The sequence below is a fragment of the Panthera onca genome, chromosome B1, assembly GCF_046562875.1.
Source record: "Panthera onca isolate mPanOnc1 chromosome B1, mPanOnc1 haplotype 2, whole genome shotgun sequence".
NCBI classification, from domain to species: Eukaryota; Metazoa; Chordata; class Mammalia; order Carnivora; family Felidae; genus Panthera; species Panthera onca.
The window spans coordinates 3889480-3904275 of record NC_138342.1 but is presented as its reverse complement, the minus strand read 5'-3'; the positions used below and the strand labels follow the sequence as shown (position 1 = coordinate 3904275).

Below are 14796 nucleotides of genomic sequence, written 5' to 3'. Positions count from 1 at the left end.
CAGCGGGCTGCCTGGGACAGTCTGGAGTCTCCCGGACGGAAAAGCTCTGCTCGGGGCCAGGAGATCTCAGTCAAAGTGGCTCCCTGGGCCCTTCGGCCGCTGTGTGACTTTGAGGAAGTGACTGCCCTTCTCTGGGCCGGTGTCCTTTTCATGGGAGAGGTGGGGGTGGGGGAGTGGGGGGGGGTTGCCGAGAGGCCTCAGGGCCCGCTTGGCTCCCACAGTGAGGTCAAGTGCCGAGAGCCCGCGTAGGGCCAGCAGCGTGTGGGTGAGGCCTGGGTGGTTGGTTGGTCCGTGCACTCACTCGGCCGCATTCACTGGCCCCTGCTTCACGCAGGCCTCGGGCGAGGGGCTGGCCGGAGAGCGGGTCGGACACAGTGCTGGCCTGTGCGGGGCTCTCAGGGGCGTCATGGGAAGTCCATCACGGTGGGGGCAGGTGTCCCCGGCAGCCGTCGGCGTGCGGACGAGGAGACCGTGTGGCGGGGCGGGAGGCCGGCAGGTGACACGCGCCTTCACCTCCTGAGGCTCTGCCCTCAGTTCACCTTGGCTCTCTTCCCAGCCCTGCCTCCCCCCTGTGCGGACAGGGGGCTGACACACCCCTCCCCGTGTGCCGTCCTCGGCCTTCCCCCTGGTCCGCTGCTGTCGGGGACTCTGCGTTCATCCCGAGGGTGTGGGGACCCAGTGGGGGTCGCCCGGAGGGAGACTCGCGTCGTTTGGGGGGGAGAGGAAACTCGCTCCGGTTGGAGAACGGGGGCCTCTGGCCAGCACCCTCCGCAGGCGTGATCAGCTGGAGAACAGGGGTGATGTGGGCCCGGAGAGCTTCCTGCCGGCTGGGAGGCCCGTCCCCGGGTGCACATGACGCTGCCAGGCCCCCCCCAGGAGCCCCAGAATGTGGAAGAGGCTGCTTCCGGAAGGGACGGGAGACGCCCCTCCCTAGCCCTCGGCCTCGAGGAGACAATTCCCGATTCACAGGAAGCGTCGGTCTTCTCCAGCGGGTCCCGGCTCCCCCTGAACCCTGCTCGCTGCTGGAGTTGCGAGTGCAGGTTGGAGATGCCTCTCTCGTCTTGCACCACCCTTGGCTGCTGGCGAGGACTGGGGGCCGCGTGGGGTGGCACAGAGCTCACGGGCTGGGGGCTGGGCCAGGCTCTGCGGCCACACTCAGCTCCTCTGTTCCTTCCGTGCTCTATGTCTCGTCTCCTCCTCGTCCTTACCTCGTGGGAGTGTTACCGGCCCTTCCTTACCGCGTGGGGGTGCTACCCGCCCTTCCTCACCTCGTAGGGGTGCTACCTGCCCTTCCTTATCTCGTGGGGGTGCTACCTGCCCTTCCTTACCGCATGGGGGTGCTACCCGCCCTTCCTTACCGCGTGGGGGTGCTACCCGCCCTTCCTCACCTCGTAGGGGTGCTACCTGCCCTTCCTTACCTCGTAGGTGTGCTACCCGCCCTTCCTTACCGCGTGGGGGTGCTACCCGCCCTTCCTCACCTCGTAGGGGTGCTACCTGCCCTTCCTTACCTCGTGGGGGTGCTACCCGCCCTTCCTTACCGCATGGGGGTGCTACCCGCCCTTCCTTACCGCGTGGGGGTACTACCCGCCCTTCCTTACTGTGTGGGGGTGCTACCCGCCCTTCCTTACCGCGTGGGGGTGCTACCCGCCCTTCCTCACCTCGTAGGGGTGCTACCCACCCTCCCGTACCTCGTAGGTGTGCTACCCGCCCTTCCTTACCGCGTGGGGGTGCTACCCGCCCTTCCTCACCTCGTAGGGGTGCTACCCGCCCTTCCTTACCTCGTGGGGGTGCTACCCGCCCTTCCTTACCGCATGGGGGTGCTACCCGCCCTTCCTTACCGCGTGGGGGTGCTACCCGCCCTTCCTTACCGTGTGGGGGTGCTACCCGCCCTTCCTTACCGCGTGGGGGTGCTACCCGCCCTTCCTCACCTCGTAGGGGTGCTACCCACCCTCCCGTACCTCGTAGGTGTGCTACCCGCCCTTCCTTACCGCGTGGGGGTGCTACCCGCCCTTCCTCACCTCGTAGGGGTGCTACCTGCCCTTCCTTACCTCGTGGGGGTGCTACCCGCCCTTCCTTACCGCATGGGGGTGCTACCCGCCCTTCCTTACCTCGTGGGGGTGCTACCCGCCCTTCCTTACCGCGTGGGGGTGCTACCCGCCCTTCCTTACTGCATGGGGGTGCTACCCGCCCTTCCTTACCGCGTGGGGGTGCTACCCGCCCTTCCTCACCTCGTAGGGGTGCTACCCACCCTCCCGTACCTCGTAGGTGTGCTACCCGCCCTTCCTTACCGCGTGGGGGTGCTACCCGCCCTTCCTCACCTCGTAGGGGTGCTACCTGCCCTTCCTTACCTCGTGGGGGTGCTACCCGCCCTTCCTTACCGCATGGGGGTGCTACCCGCCCTTCCTTACCGCGTGGGGGTGCTACCCGCCCTTCCTTACCGCGTGGGGGTGCTACCCGCCCTTCCTCACCTCGTGGGGGTGCTACCCACCCTCCCGTACCTCGTAGGTGTGCTACCCGCCCTTCCTTACCGCGTGGGGGTGCTACCCGCCCTTCCTTACCGCGTGGGGGTGCTACCCGCCCTTCCTTACCGCGTGGGGATGCTACCCGCCCTTCCTTACCGCGTGGGGGTGCTACCCGCCCTTCCTCACCTCGTGGGGGTGCTACCCACCCTCCCGTACCTCGTAGGTGTGCTACCCGCCCTTCCTTACCGCATGGGGGTGCTACCCGCCCTTCCTTACCGCGTGGGGGTGCTACCCGCCCTTCCTTACCGCGTGGGGATGCTACCCGCCCTTCCTTACCGCGTGGGGGTGCTACCCGCCCTTCCTCACCTCGTGGGGGTGCTACCCACCCTCCCGTACCTCGTAGGTGTGCTACCCGCCCTTCCTTACCGCGTGGGGGTGCTACCCGCCCTTCCTCACCTCGTAGGGGTGCTACCTGCCCTTCCTTACCTCGTGGGGGTGCTACCCGCCCTTCCTTACCGCATGGGGGTGCTACCCGCCCTTCCTTACCGCGTGGGGGTGCTACCCGCCCTTCCTTACCGTGTGGGGGTGCTACCCGCCCTTCCTCACCTCGTAGGGGTGCTACCTGCCCTTCCTTACCTCGTACGGGTGCTACCCGCCCTTCCTTACCTCGTGGGGGTGCTACCCACCCTTCCTTACCTCGTACGGGCGCTACCCGCCCTTCCTTACCTCGTGGGGGTGCTACCCAGCCTTCCTTACCTCGTAGGGGTGCTACCCACCCTTCCTTACCTCGTGGGGGTGCTACCCAGCCTTCCTTACCTCGTAGGGGTGCTACCCGCCCTTCCTTACCTCGTGGGGGTGCTACCCATCCTTCCTCGTACAGGTGCTACCCACCCTTCCTCACCTCGTGGGGGTGCTACCCACCCTTCCTTACCATGTAGGGGTGCTACCCGCCCTTCCTTACCTTGTAGGGGTGCTACCCATCCTTCCTTACCTTGTAGGGGTGTTGGGAGGACTGTAAAGTGAGCTGTTATGTGCAAAGCATTTGGTTCTCATGGGGCTTGACATGTGGGGGAATGATGAGTTATTGTCACCATTGCTATTATCTCATCTGATAACACAGACAACTTCAGTCTCACATAGAGACGGATTGTCCGAGGTCCAAAATCGGACAAGGGTGGAGGCGTTCTGCTAGCCCCGGTCTGTCAACTTCGGCCCAGAGAGGGGTCTTCAGGAACCCAGTCTGGAAACGGATGTCTGTTGGCCCCTGGGTTCAGCTATTCAGTTTTGCCATCGAATCGGCCTTCGTTTACATTCCAGGAACTTTTTGCCGTGAAAATTTGTTTTTCACCCCGATATCCCCAGTTTCACGACTTACAAAACTCCTTGACGTTCACTGAAATGGAGAGTGTTGTGTCTATTTCTTACTTCATTTCTGTACTTTGTATTAAAATATTCCTCGTAGCATTCAGAAATGGAATTTGCTTCCAGATCGCCCGGATCTCATCCGCTAATGCTTAATGTGTCATTCAGGCTGCCTGTGGCACACACTGGGTGTACTCACCAGTCATTCAAAAACTCAATGTAGAGGCGTCAGATTCTATAATCGGATGGGTTGGCATAGAAAAGTGTTGTCATTCTGTGCCAGGACCCCCTAAGAATAAGTGAGGACCCTCATTTTTAAGATATTGAGCCGTATGATGTTCTCAGATCCAAAAACACATTTTTTAAGAGCCACAGAAGCTCAGAACTTCACAGAGGAGCCCCGCTCTTGGGATGTAACCCTGGGGAACAATCCAGCAGAGGTTAAAGTAATGAAGATGTTGTTTATGAAGGGCGGAAGGGCTGGGGACGGCAGTACACGGGGAACAAGTGCATTTCCAAAGTGCACAGCACAGGGCATCACTCAGTGCTTGTAGAAATGCCTAACGTAGGTTCAGGCTAATGAAAGACCCATCGGCAATGCCACGTGGCCTGGATGGAAATGCCACACGGCCAACAGAAATGCCAACCATCTCGTGCTAAAATCAGGACGAATGTCGTGTGCATGCTGAAATTGAGATACTATAAATATAATCACATGTGGACAAGGGCTGGAGGGGCATGGAGGGATGAAGGGGCCCAGTCGATGGTTGAAGCAGAATCTTCTTTTCTTTTTTTGTGTGTTTATTTATTTTTGAGAGAGAGAGAGAGAGAGAGAGAGAGAGAGAGAGAGAAAACACGAGGGAGCGGAGGTGCAACAGAGAGAGGGAGACACAGAATGTGAAGCAGGCTCCAGGCTCCGAGCGGTCAGCACAGAGCCCGACACTGGGCTCGAACCCACGAACCGTAAGATCGTTTCCTGAGCTGAAGTCGGACGCTTAACCGACTGAGCCACCCAGGCGCCCCAGATTGTCCTCTTATCTTTAAATGATTCCAAGAAGAGTGGAGGATGTGTAGGCCTATCAAGAAGGAAATGTTACTGTAAGTGGATTGGTGAACTTCTGGAATTTTCCAAAGGGTAGACTCAGGTCAGAAGGGTAGCCTAACCTGGCCCAGCCCCAGAGCCAAGCCCGGACCTCTGACGTAGCAGCTCGCACAAGCCCCGCCGTGCTGGGGCTTTCTCACCGCGGCCCCACCGCCCCTGTTCCAGGACAAGGCGGCTGCTGGCTGGACGGCTCCTCGGGGCCACATTGTCTGTTCTGTAGCAACGTCTTTCCATGGTGTTGTGTGTCTTATTCTGTTTGGGTGTTTTCTGTCTGAAATGACAGTTTTGGACCTCAGAGGGGCTTGGCCCGCTCCCAAATCGGCCGGTTCCCTGGGGGAGTGCATGCATCAGTGTGCTTCACCCTGGGCACTGGCAGGAAGGGCTGCTTGGGCAGGGCTGCTCCTGGCCAGTGACTACCCTGTCCCGTTCATACGAGGTGCTCGTGTGGCAGTCCCGACAAAATGCACAGCGACCCACGCTGCCCACCTCCCCCAGCCCCTGCACACAACCACCAGGTCATGACTATCGGACCGTCACCTCCCCCCAGGCATAAACCCAGCCAGGCCCCTCCAGTGCCCCATCGGAAACAACCTTCTCAATTAATCCTGAAGACGCGGCGATGTCCTGTCTGGTCCCTGGGTTGCTGGTCCGTGAGCCACACCTGGGGTCAGCTACAGGGGTGCCCTCTGCCGGCTTGCTCACCTGCCTCGGCCTTCGGACATGTGCCCAGCCGAGGGCTTGCAGAACGGCTGCAAAAGCAGGAATGTGTGCCAGGTGAGCCCCGCCTGTGGGACACGTCCAGGGACACGGGCCTCATTTAGCCCGATGGCCATAACCCACTTCTAAAGAGTGCCCCCTCCTCCGCTGGGAAAAGAGCTATTGCAAAGGTCCGCCTTGTGCCGCGTTAAAACCTCCAGAAATAGGGGCGCCTGGGTGGCTCAGGCGGTTAAGTGTCCCACTGTTGATGTCGGCTCAGATCATATCACAGTTTGTGGGTTCAAGTCTCACATCAGGCTCTGTGCTGGTGGCACAGAGCCTGCTTTTGGGACTCTCTCTCTCTCTCTCTCTCTGTGTTTCTGTCCTTCCCCCACTCATGCTCTCTCTCTCTCTCTCTCTGAAAATAAATAAACTTTAAAAGGAAAAAAAACCCTCCAGAAATAAAGCCAGCCAGACCCATGGTGTCCCCTATGTCCCCTTCCTTTCTACAGAGCAGGAAGGAGGTACAAGGTGTGGGCGTCATTTAGAACTCGAGTCACATAGAGCCTGTAGCTTTGTCCTCTCTGAGCCCCGGCGGATGACTTCACCTCTTGGTATCTCATGTTTCTCGTTTGCACACCGAGAGCCACTGGCTGGGATGTGATTAGATGAGCTGAGCCCCCGAGTGTCTTCACCCTGGGGGCGCAGGTGGCCCATCCTGGATGGGGACTGCAGAGCGTTATTGGTGCTTCCCCTGGACTCCGCTGTGTGAGGCTGTGGGCCTCGGCCACACTGTCACCTCTGCTCCTTCCTCGCCTCTGCACGGAGCACCCAGCTCCCCCAGCCGGCGCTCGGGGCCAACGGCCAGCCCCTACTCCCCCTTATCGGGTGCCTCTTCCTCCTCCTTCCCCTTTCAGATTCTCTGCGAGGCCTCCCGGACCCCACAGGCACACTTACAGGCTTCTGTGAGAGCACACACACGTACCTCCTCAGAGCTCCGTGCAGGCTTCTGGCACCTTCTCTGGCTCCATGGGATCTGTTAGCCCCTTTGCCGCAGGTCTGTGAGGAGGTCCTGAGGGGGACGGCATGCGGGAGGATGGGCCCGGCCCGCGGGGCAGTGCCTGGGGACCCAGTGCTGTGGCATCATTTCGAGGTCTGAGCGGCTGGTACAGAGCATCTCCTGGAGGCACGGCCAGCTGCCCAAGATCCCTGCCCGTCCGCTTCCGTGCACCGTGCCCAGCACAGAGCTTGCACGTAATAGGTGCGTGGGAGACGTTTGTCGAAAGGACCTCGTGAACTGAGGGCGTTCACTCACATCAGGATTTTTAAGGATAACGCAGGGACTCACTGGAAAGGATGGGTCCCCTTTATGGCGTGACGAACAGCGGTGGCCAGGAGCCAGCTTGAACAGAAGCGTTGCGCGAGCTGTCCCGCGGGGTCATCGGCTCCCGGGCCCTGCACCAACTCCCATCCCTGAGGTGTTGGTAGAGCGGCGGGGGCAGCGTCTGGGAGCGGGCCTTGCCCGGCCCAGCTTCATTCCGGAAAGATCCGCCGGCGAACGTCACAACCCCTGCCGCCTGTGGGCACACGGCATCCTCGGTGCCGCGGCAGGCGGCTGGGAACCACGAGGGGACGCGCTGGTTGGGGGACAAGCTTGGAGGACAGGCTCGGAGAGGCGGGCTCTGGCCCCGTGCGGCCATGGGACCCTCCCTGCTCGCTGTGAGTTCAGACGCGGAGAATCTCAAGCCCCCTCCTGCCCGCCTCCCTCTTGGCCGGCTGGGAATACGGCCCGGGCTGACGCACAGCGGGCTCGAGTTAATGCTGCTGCGAAAACCCGCGGGCAACAGAGGTGCAGCTTCCTGGGTGGGACGGGCTGCGGTCCGTGTCCAACTGCCCGCACGTTGGAGAGCGTTGGCCGCCAGGCTCTTGCAAGGGAAATGGAGTCAGAAGGTCCAGCCGCGTGGAGCGGGTGCCGTGCCCTGTGAACACCTCCAGGGACATCACTCAGCGGACAGCCTGGGTTTCCTATAGTTACTGTGTGGTTAAGTGCTAAGCGATCCTTTCATACTCTCTGAGCCTCGGTTTTCCCATCTGTAAAATGGGAAGGCATGCTCCCGTTCGAATGGTCTTCCTGTGTCAGTTGAGTCCGTGTGTCCGCCCAGAACCTGGCATCCAGTGCGTGTTGAGCGTGTGGTTTCACTGGACGCCACCTCCCCCAGGCCCTTCCGTCAGAGGGGCCCTGCTCTTCAGATCCCACCAGCGGCCACGGCGAACAAGGGTGCTCCCCACCCTACAACGCTGTGTGCCCCCTGGGGCCAGGGCTGTTTTCTTCCTCAGCTCACCCCCCTAGCAGGGCCCCGCCTCCCCAATTCACATGCAGAATCTCGAGCCACATCCTGGATTTTTTCTGGATGACTTGACCAGCCCTGGAAGTGCCCCCCTTATTGCCATAATTCTCTTCCGCTGATCCTGTGTCCGTGTATGAGACCCGGCAGCAAATCGAAGCCCGCCAGGGGTCCCGTGAGCTGTCAGTGCCGAGAACCAGACCGGCCCCTGGGTGCAGCCGGCTCAGAGTCCGTTCCTTCCCTTCGCCCAGTCACAGACGCCGTGCACGGCCGGAATCCGACCAAAGCTCAGAACCGCTTCAGCTGCGAGATCGTACCCCTGACGCCCGGGGGGAGAGCCCGTGAAGGACGCCTCTGCACCCCTGTAAGACTCTGGACACGTCCCTTTCCTAGCTGGGCCTCCGTTTCCCCAGGTATAAAGTGCAGATGGTAATTCTGACTGTCTGGACCGGCGACAGGGGTCTTCTCGGGATGCCCTGCCACCTGACCGGTGCAGAACGAGAGCCAGTCCCCAGCACCCGTGCAGCTCCAGCAACATAGGCCCGCTGGGGGGTGTGGGGAGCCGGCATACAGGGAACCCCGGAGCGGCCGACCGGGCAGAGCATCCGCTGCTGGGATCCACGTGAAGCAAGTTTTTACATCAGAGCAACTTAACCCAGCGACCAGCAGCGGCCCTGCCCTCCCTGCACGGCCAGCGTTTCCGGGCAGATCAAGGCCTGGCCCCCGGACCCTCTTTCTTCGTTACAAGGGAGACGCTCCAGGTTGGCGCCCCAGAGCCCTCGAATGCCGAACCACACATTAGCAGCGCGTCCTGCTTGATGGGAACGTGGAGGCAGGAGAGGATGTCTGCGCTCTCACGATGGCGACTGGCGGGCATTGGGGTGCGCCTGCGCAAATTAGCCGTCAGCACGTACGCGCAGCATCGTGATCATTAGAGAACACAGCTGGGTCCACACACAAGTGCACCCTCCACCAGGGGGAGGTCCGCAGGGACCCCACGGCCATGACCCTGAGCCTGCCTCCAGCTCGCCTTCCTCACCTCTCTCATCTCACGCAGGTGTCTCTGCCACTGTGTCATCAGCCCGTTACAGACCCGCATCGGTCATTCAAAGATAAAGAAACCGCCTCTCACGGAGACCAGGCCTCGCCCAAGGCCGTGCCCCTGCAGGGGCCCCCCGCCACGAAGGCGGGCCCCACCTTTCGCACCTGCCGTGGCCTTCCGGGGGGAGACGGGTGGGAGACAGGGGCTCGTCTGCACCACGGGGAGGGGTGGGAGCCGAACATACGTCCCTGCCAATGAAATAATTATAGAGGATGAAAATGGCTCAATTAAATTATTTTTTAAAAAGTGAGTATGTACAAACACTCAGCAATTAAGCAGCCGATTTGCAAAGAGCGACTTTCCAACCGTGCCTGCTTGCCTGCCCTGTTCTGTCTGCCCGGTTTCACAGCCTGGGTTTTTATTTTTAATTTGAATAAATGCAGATGGGAATAATCAGGCTCCGCGTTCCCAGATGCTCTTGAGGAGGACTTGGAGGGGGTGGGGGTGCGGAGTGTGGAGGAAGGTCACCCTGGGGGAGGGCCTGGCACGGAGGGGTTCAGGGGTCGTGGGGGCAGCTGAGAAAAGGGCCCGTGGGGGTGGAGCCACTGAGGGCCGGTGCCCGTGCTGGGACGTGATCACATCTAATCCCCACGTTTCCCTGGGAAACCCTTGCTGCCCAGAGAGGGCAACCTGCTCACCAGAGGTCACACGGCCTCCAGCTCTGACACCAGAGCACCTCCACAGGAATCCAGTAAGCATTTATTGAGCACTAGCTGTATGCCTGGGGGTGTGGATTCTTGGATGACCCTGGTGACCGCTGTCCTCACTGACCGTGTGATCCGCATGGACTTCAGGAGGAGGCCGCGTTAGGTTCACAGTTGGTCAGAGGTCCCAGCTTCTGGCCTGCCCCCACTGACCAGCTGGGCACTGAGACAAGTCATTTTCTATTTCCCAGACTTACCCACGGCAATGAATTCCCTTCTCTCCCCCTGCGTACGTGGGGGCCTGGCAAGAGACAGGCCCCGTGCACAGTAGGAGAGGTGGGGTCCGATGTGGGCCAGACGCTGCTCAGGCTGTCTCCTGCTGGCCTCGGCTGTGTGTCTGTGTGTCCATGTGTCCAAATTCCCCTCTTCTTATGACACCAACCCTTGGATCTGGACCCGCCCTCCTCCAGTTTGACCTCAACATAATTACATCTGCAAAGGCTTGGTTTGCAAATCAGGTCGCATTCACAGATTCTGGGGGGACGTGAATTTTGGGGGGACATTACTTAGCCGGCTACAAATGGCTTTCCCCCAGCCAGGCGCAAAGCACTCTCTTCCTTCCTGCCTGCCTCTGCCCCAAATCACCGTGTCCGAGGGGCCTTCCCTGCCCCTCTGAGACCGCAGTCCCACTGACCCCCATTCCCGCCCGGATCACACCGGCTGCTGCTATGTTTCCTGTTTAGCACCCCCTCCCCTTGCCGCACTAGACCCCCTCCCCCCGCAGCCCACACCGGCAGGTGCCCTGGGGCGAGCAGGGGTCAGCAGGCTCCTGTGACCTGGGTGGGGACGGGGAGGAGTCTGGATCCCGGGGAGGCAGCTGGGCGGAGGCAGGTGTGTGTCGGGGATGGAGGGAAGGGGTGGGTGGATGGCAAGGTTTCTGGGAGGCAGAACCAATGGGCAGGTCTTAGACCCAGCTTGCTGGGAGGAGAGCAGAGGGGTCATGAGGCTCAGAGGCTTCCATGAATCCAGCTTGGAAACACGGCGTTTGGTTTCTGTGGAGACTGGCATTTCCTGGGTCTCTGGATCAATCCTCTGCTACTGGGGCCCTGGCTCCCTGCTTCCCAAAGCAAAGCAATTCTCTGATTTTTTGAGAGTAAGTGCATCTCTGATCACCCCTCCAGCAGGGCCTCCCCGGGGAGGCCAAGGGCAGGGAGGGGCTCAGCCGATCCTCTCCTGGCTGCCCCTTGGAGGGGACTGGCCCCCACCAGCCTCCCCTGGGAGTCAGGAGGCAGCGATTGCTCTCTGCCCTGGTCTGGGAAGGACCTTGTGACCCTGAGGCCTGTGTGCCTCCAGCTCACAGCCGGGCCTGCTTCACAATCACAGCACGTTTTTTTGTTTTGTTTTTTGTTTTAACATTTATTTATTTCTGAGAGACAGAGAGCAGGCAGGGGAGGGGCAGAGAGAGAGGGAGACCCAGAATCCGAAGCAGGCTCCGGGCTCTGAGCTGTCAGCACAGAACCCGACACGGGGCTCGAACTCACGGACCGCGAGATCATGACCTGAGCTGAAGTCGGATGCTCAACCGACTGAGCCCCCCAGGCGCCCCCCCCCCCCCCAGCATGTTTTAATGGGGTTTCAGGGTCACGGAGATTTTAAGCTTCGACATGGAATCGATTCCACGTCCTGATGTGTCAGTTGCTTCCAAGCAACAGATGTGAAATTGTCCTGGTGACCTCTCCCCGTCTCGCCGCGGTGGGGAGCCACATTCTCCCCTGCACCTGTCACTCCACAGACAGGACAGTGGGCGCACAGGCGAGGAGGGCCCGGCCCGCGGTTGAGCTGGTCCCCCGCGTGGAGCCAGTGGTGGTTCTGGTGCTCGCCGGCCGGTGCAGGGCTTGGCTTGGGGCCTGGTTTCCAGCAGCTCCCGGAGCCCGGGCACCGCCTGCTGTCACCCACAGTCTCCGGGCTGTGTGGTCAGTGGGGGTGGCGGTGGGGGGAGGGTGTGGCTCCCCGGAGGAGCCCGGGGTGCAAAGAGGGAAATGGAGGAGCAGACGGGCTCCTGTGAGGCCTCAGCACACGGCGAGGAACGTTCCGCAGAGCCAACAGGAAGCCAGCTGTGAGTGGCACAGGCCAGCCTGCACATCCTGGGTCGGCCACCTGTCAGCCAAGTGACTTCAGGCGGGAACTGACCCACTCTGAGCCTCCTCCTCGTCCTGGGGGCATCTGCAAGACAGACACAGTGACCTAGTCTTTTTTGTTTTAAGTTTATTTATTTTGAGAGAGACAGAGACAGAGCAAGTCGGGGAGGGGCAGAGAGCGAGGGAGAGAGAATCTGTTAGCGCACGGCCCGACGCGGACCTCGGATTCACGAACTGTGAGGTCAGGACCTGAGCCGAAACCAACGGTTGGACACTCAACCGACAGAGCCACCCAGGCGCCCCCATAGTGACCTAGTCTTTAAGGGTTTTCGAGGGATCAAAAGGACAGAAGGACCCAGAGCTGTCGGGCACGTGAGGGGCCCTTCGGGGAGACACGCGTGTAGCAAGCGGGCTAAGATAGACTTAGGGTCGGGGCAGATCACTGCGGAAGTCCAAGGAGGAGGTGACCCGTGGGGAGTCTGGCTGGCATTCACCGACTCCCCGCCCAGCTCCCAGACCTGAGCGCGTGCTCGGCGACCCTGCGGGAGCCCAGTCTCCTCCCTTGTCACCTGCGGCATCCTGCTCCGGGGGAGGGGTTGTCTTGGGGCGCTGCGCCCACGCGGGCTGGATAAACCTGCAGCTGGAGGGACACCTCGCTGACACCTGTCTGTCGTCCTGTCCCCCCAGGTCCTCGGACTTCGGGACGTCCTACACCAAGCTCACCCTGCAGCCCGGTGTCACCACGGTCATCGACAACTTCTACATTTGCCCCACGAACAAGAGAAAGGTAAGAGGACACCGGGACGGCTGCCCGGTCGGCACAGCCGGGCTCCCGGCCACCGTGTGCGACGGGACCGCCTCTCCCACGACACCCTTTCCGGTTCCTCGGTGATCCATTCGGACGGCTGTGTCTAAAGGGCCAGCTGGGACTTGGCAGAAAGGCTTGGGCGCCTGTGTGGATGTGTCTGCCTTCTCCCTGCTCTGCAGACAGCGTCCGTCCGGGGGTGGTGGGCGCTGGGGTGCCGGGAAAGAATCTCTCCGTGGTGTGGGGTCGTCGGAAGGCAGTGGTGAGCAGTCCCCCTCCTCTGCCGGTTGTTTGGTTTATTTGGTTTTGACTTGGCTCCGGTCTGTCATCTGAGATGCACTTTCTGGTTTTCTTGGTCTGAGCGTGTCTCCTGCCCGCCCCCCGCCCGGCTGTGGAACGGGGACACCCTGCCAGGTTCTGTGACAGGACCCATTTGCACACCTGTGCCTGCTTTGTGGCCACGTCAGGGCCCCATAACGAGGTCGGAGGACGCTCCGGGGCAGAGAGGCCCTATGTGCTTGACCGCTTCCCAAGAAGCAGCTGAGTGTCACTGAAAGGGACTCAGTTGGACAGACGGGGCTCCTCACGGGAAAGGGGAATCGTGACAGCGGGGATTAGAACCCAGAGCCCCGTGGTTGTTCAGCGTGAGGCTGACCCATGGGCGCTGACGGTTGCTCTGGTGACTTTCAAGGAGAGGTCAGAGCAGCACAGAGCCCGGGAAATCCTCTGTCACCAGCCAGGAGGGTCCTAGGTACCCAGGAAGGTGCCAGGGCCGGCCCGCGGGCGGTGCCCGCCTTTGGAAATGAAAAGAGCAGAAGCAGTGAGGGAAGGCCGGAGCTGGGTTTCTGAGGCCATGAGGTCAGGGAGGCCTTTACGGGGAGGCCGGGCAGGACAGCTTTGCTCCTGCACAAGGCAGCCTGGGACGTGGCTCCTCAGAGCCTCAATTTCCTGGCCCGTAAAGGGGGTGGACGGGAAGGTTAGTGAGATGACTCACGTAGCGGTGGACGTACAGTGAGGGGGCTTCTGGGTTGGGCAGGGCCTTCGGGGCAGGCCGGAGGTGACACAGGCTCGTGGAGCACTGGTCAGTGCTCTGATCGGGCGAGACTTCTCTGCAGGCAGCACAGGGACAGGGAAGCAGCAGGGGGACGGCTGTGTCTTTAACACAGACAGGACCCCCTGGCTGCACGGGTCGTCTGAGGATTTGCATGTTTAGCCTGGAAATGCCGGTGGGGGTGGAAGGTAGGGTCTGGGGGTGGGCGGGCTGTGGTGGCCCAGGGGCTCAGCCGACATTACCCACGTGGAATGAATGCCACAGCCAGCAGCAGGTCCCCTTGAATGAATGATGCCCACAGCTGCCCTGCACCTGCACCTCCCCGCTGCACCTGCTCTGGGCCTGCATGTGAGGAGCCCGGGCTCCTCCCTGGGCTTGCTCTGGTCACCTTGCGTTTGCAGGGGAGCCTGGGGGATGGTGCCTGGGCTGGACTCAGTCCAGCTCTGCCACATCCCCCAGTGAGGGGACCTCAGGGAGGGCTGAGCCCAGGTGTCTCGGCTGTGAATGGAGGCAGCAATCGAGGAGATATCTGACTGTTCGCAATTGCCACCGCGGGGGGGAGGGGCTGCACAATGGCTCCCAAAGGTGTCCCCTCCCCGGGGCTGTGACTGTCACCTTACATGGCAAAAGAGACTTCACAGATGTGGTTAAGGATTTTGAGAGGTTGTCCCGATTCTCCTGGTGGGAGAATGTAATCACAGGGCCCGCATCAGAGTCAGAGAAGATATGGGGACACAGGCAGAGGCTGGGGCTAGAGCAGGGGCACCTTCTCTTCTAGAGAGGCCGGAAAAGGCCGGGAAAGCCTTCTCCCCCTGGAGCCTCCAGACAGGAGCACAGCCAGGTGACAGCTTGGTTTTGCCTTTTCTCCCTCCGAACTGTGAGGGGATAAATTTCTGTTGTTTTAAGCTGCTCAGTTGTGGTAACTTGTTACGGCACCATAGGGACTCACACAGGGTCGTTTTGAGGGTGGACTGGAGGGGGGGCCGGGGCGTCACCCTGCCCCCCACATCCACTCTGGATGGAATCAGCCTCCCCAGCCCCCTTCGTGTGGCCCCCAAGGGAAGCCCATGGCCCCTGCCTTCGAAAGCA

The 14796-nt window shown here is 61.1% G+C and overlaps 1 protein-coding gene across 5 annotated transcripts in view; it reads left to right on the top strand.

The window, feature by feature from the left end:
• The window catches only part of SORCS2 (sortilin related VPS10 domain containing receptor 2), a 535095-nt gene that overhangs the window by 346302 nt on the left and 173997 nt on the right, over positions 1-14796 (top strand). For all 5 annotated transcript variants that reach the window (XM_081795485.1, XM_081795484.1, XM_081795482.1 and 2 more), the window contains exon 3: positions 12539-12638. In XM_081795485.1, coding sequence (XP_081651611.1) covers positions 12539-12638 — 100 coding nt within the window. The remainder of the gene's footprint in view (positions 1-12538; positions 12639-14796) is intronic.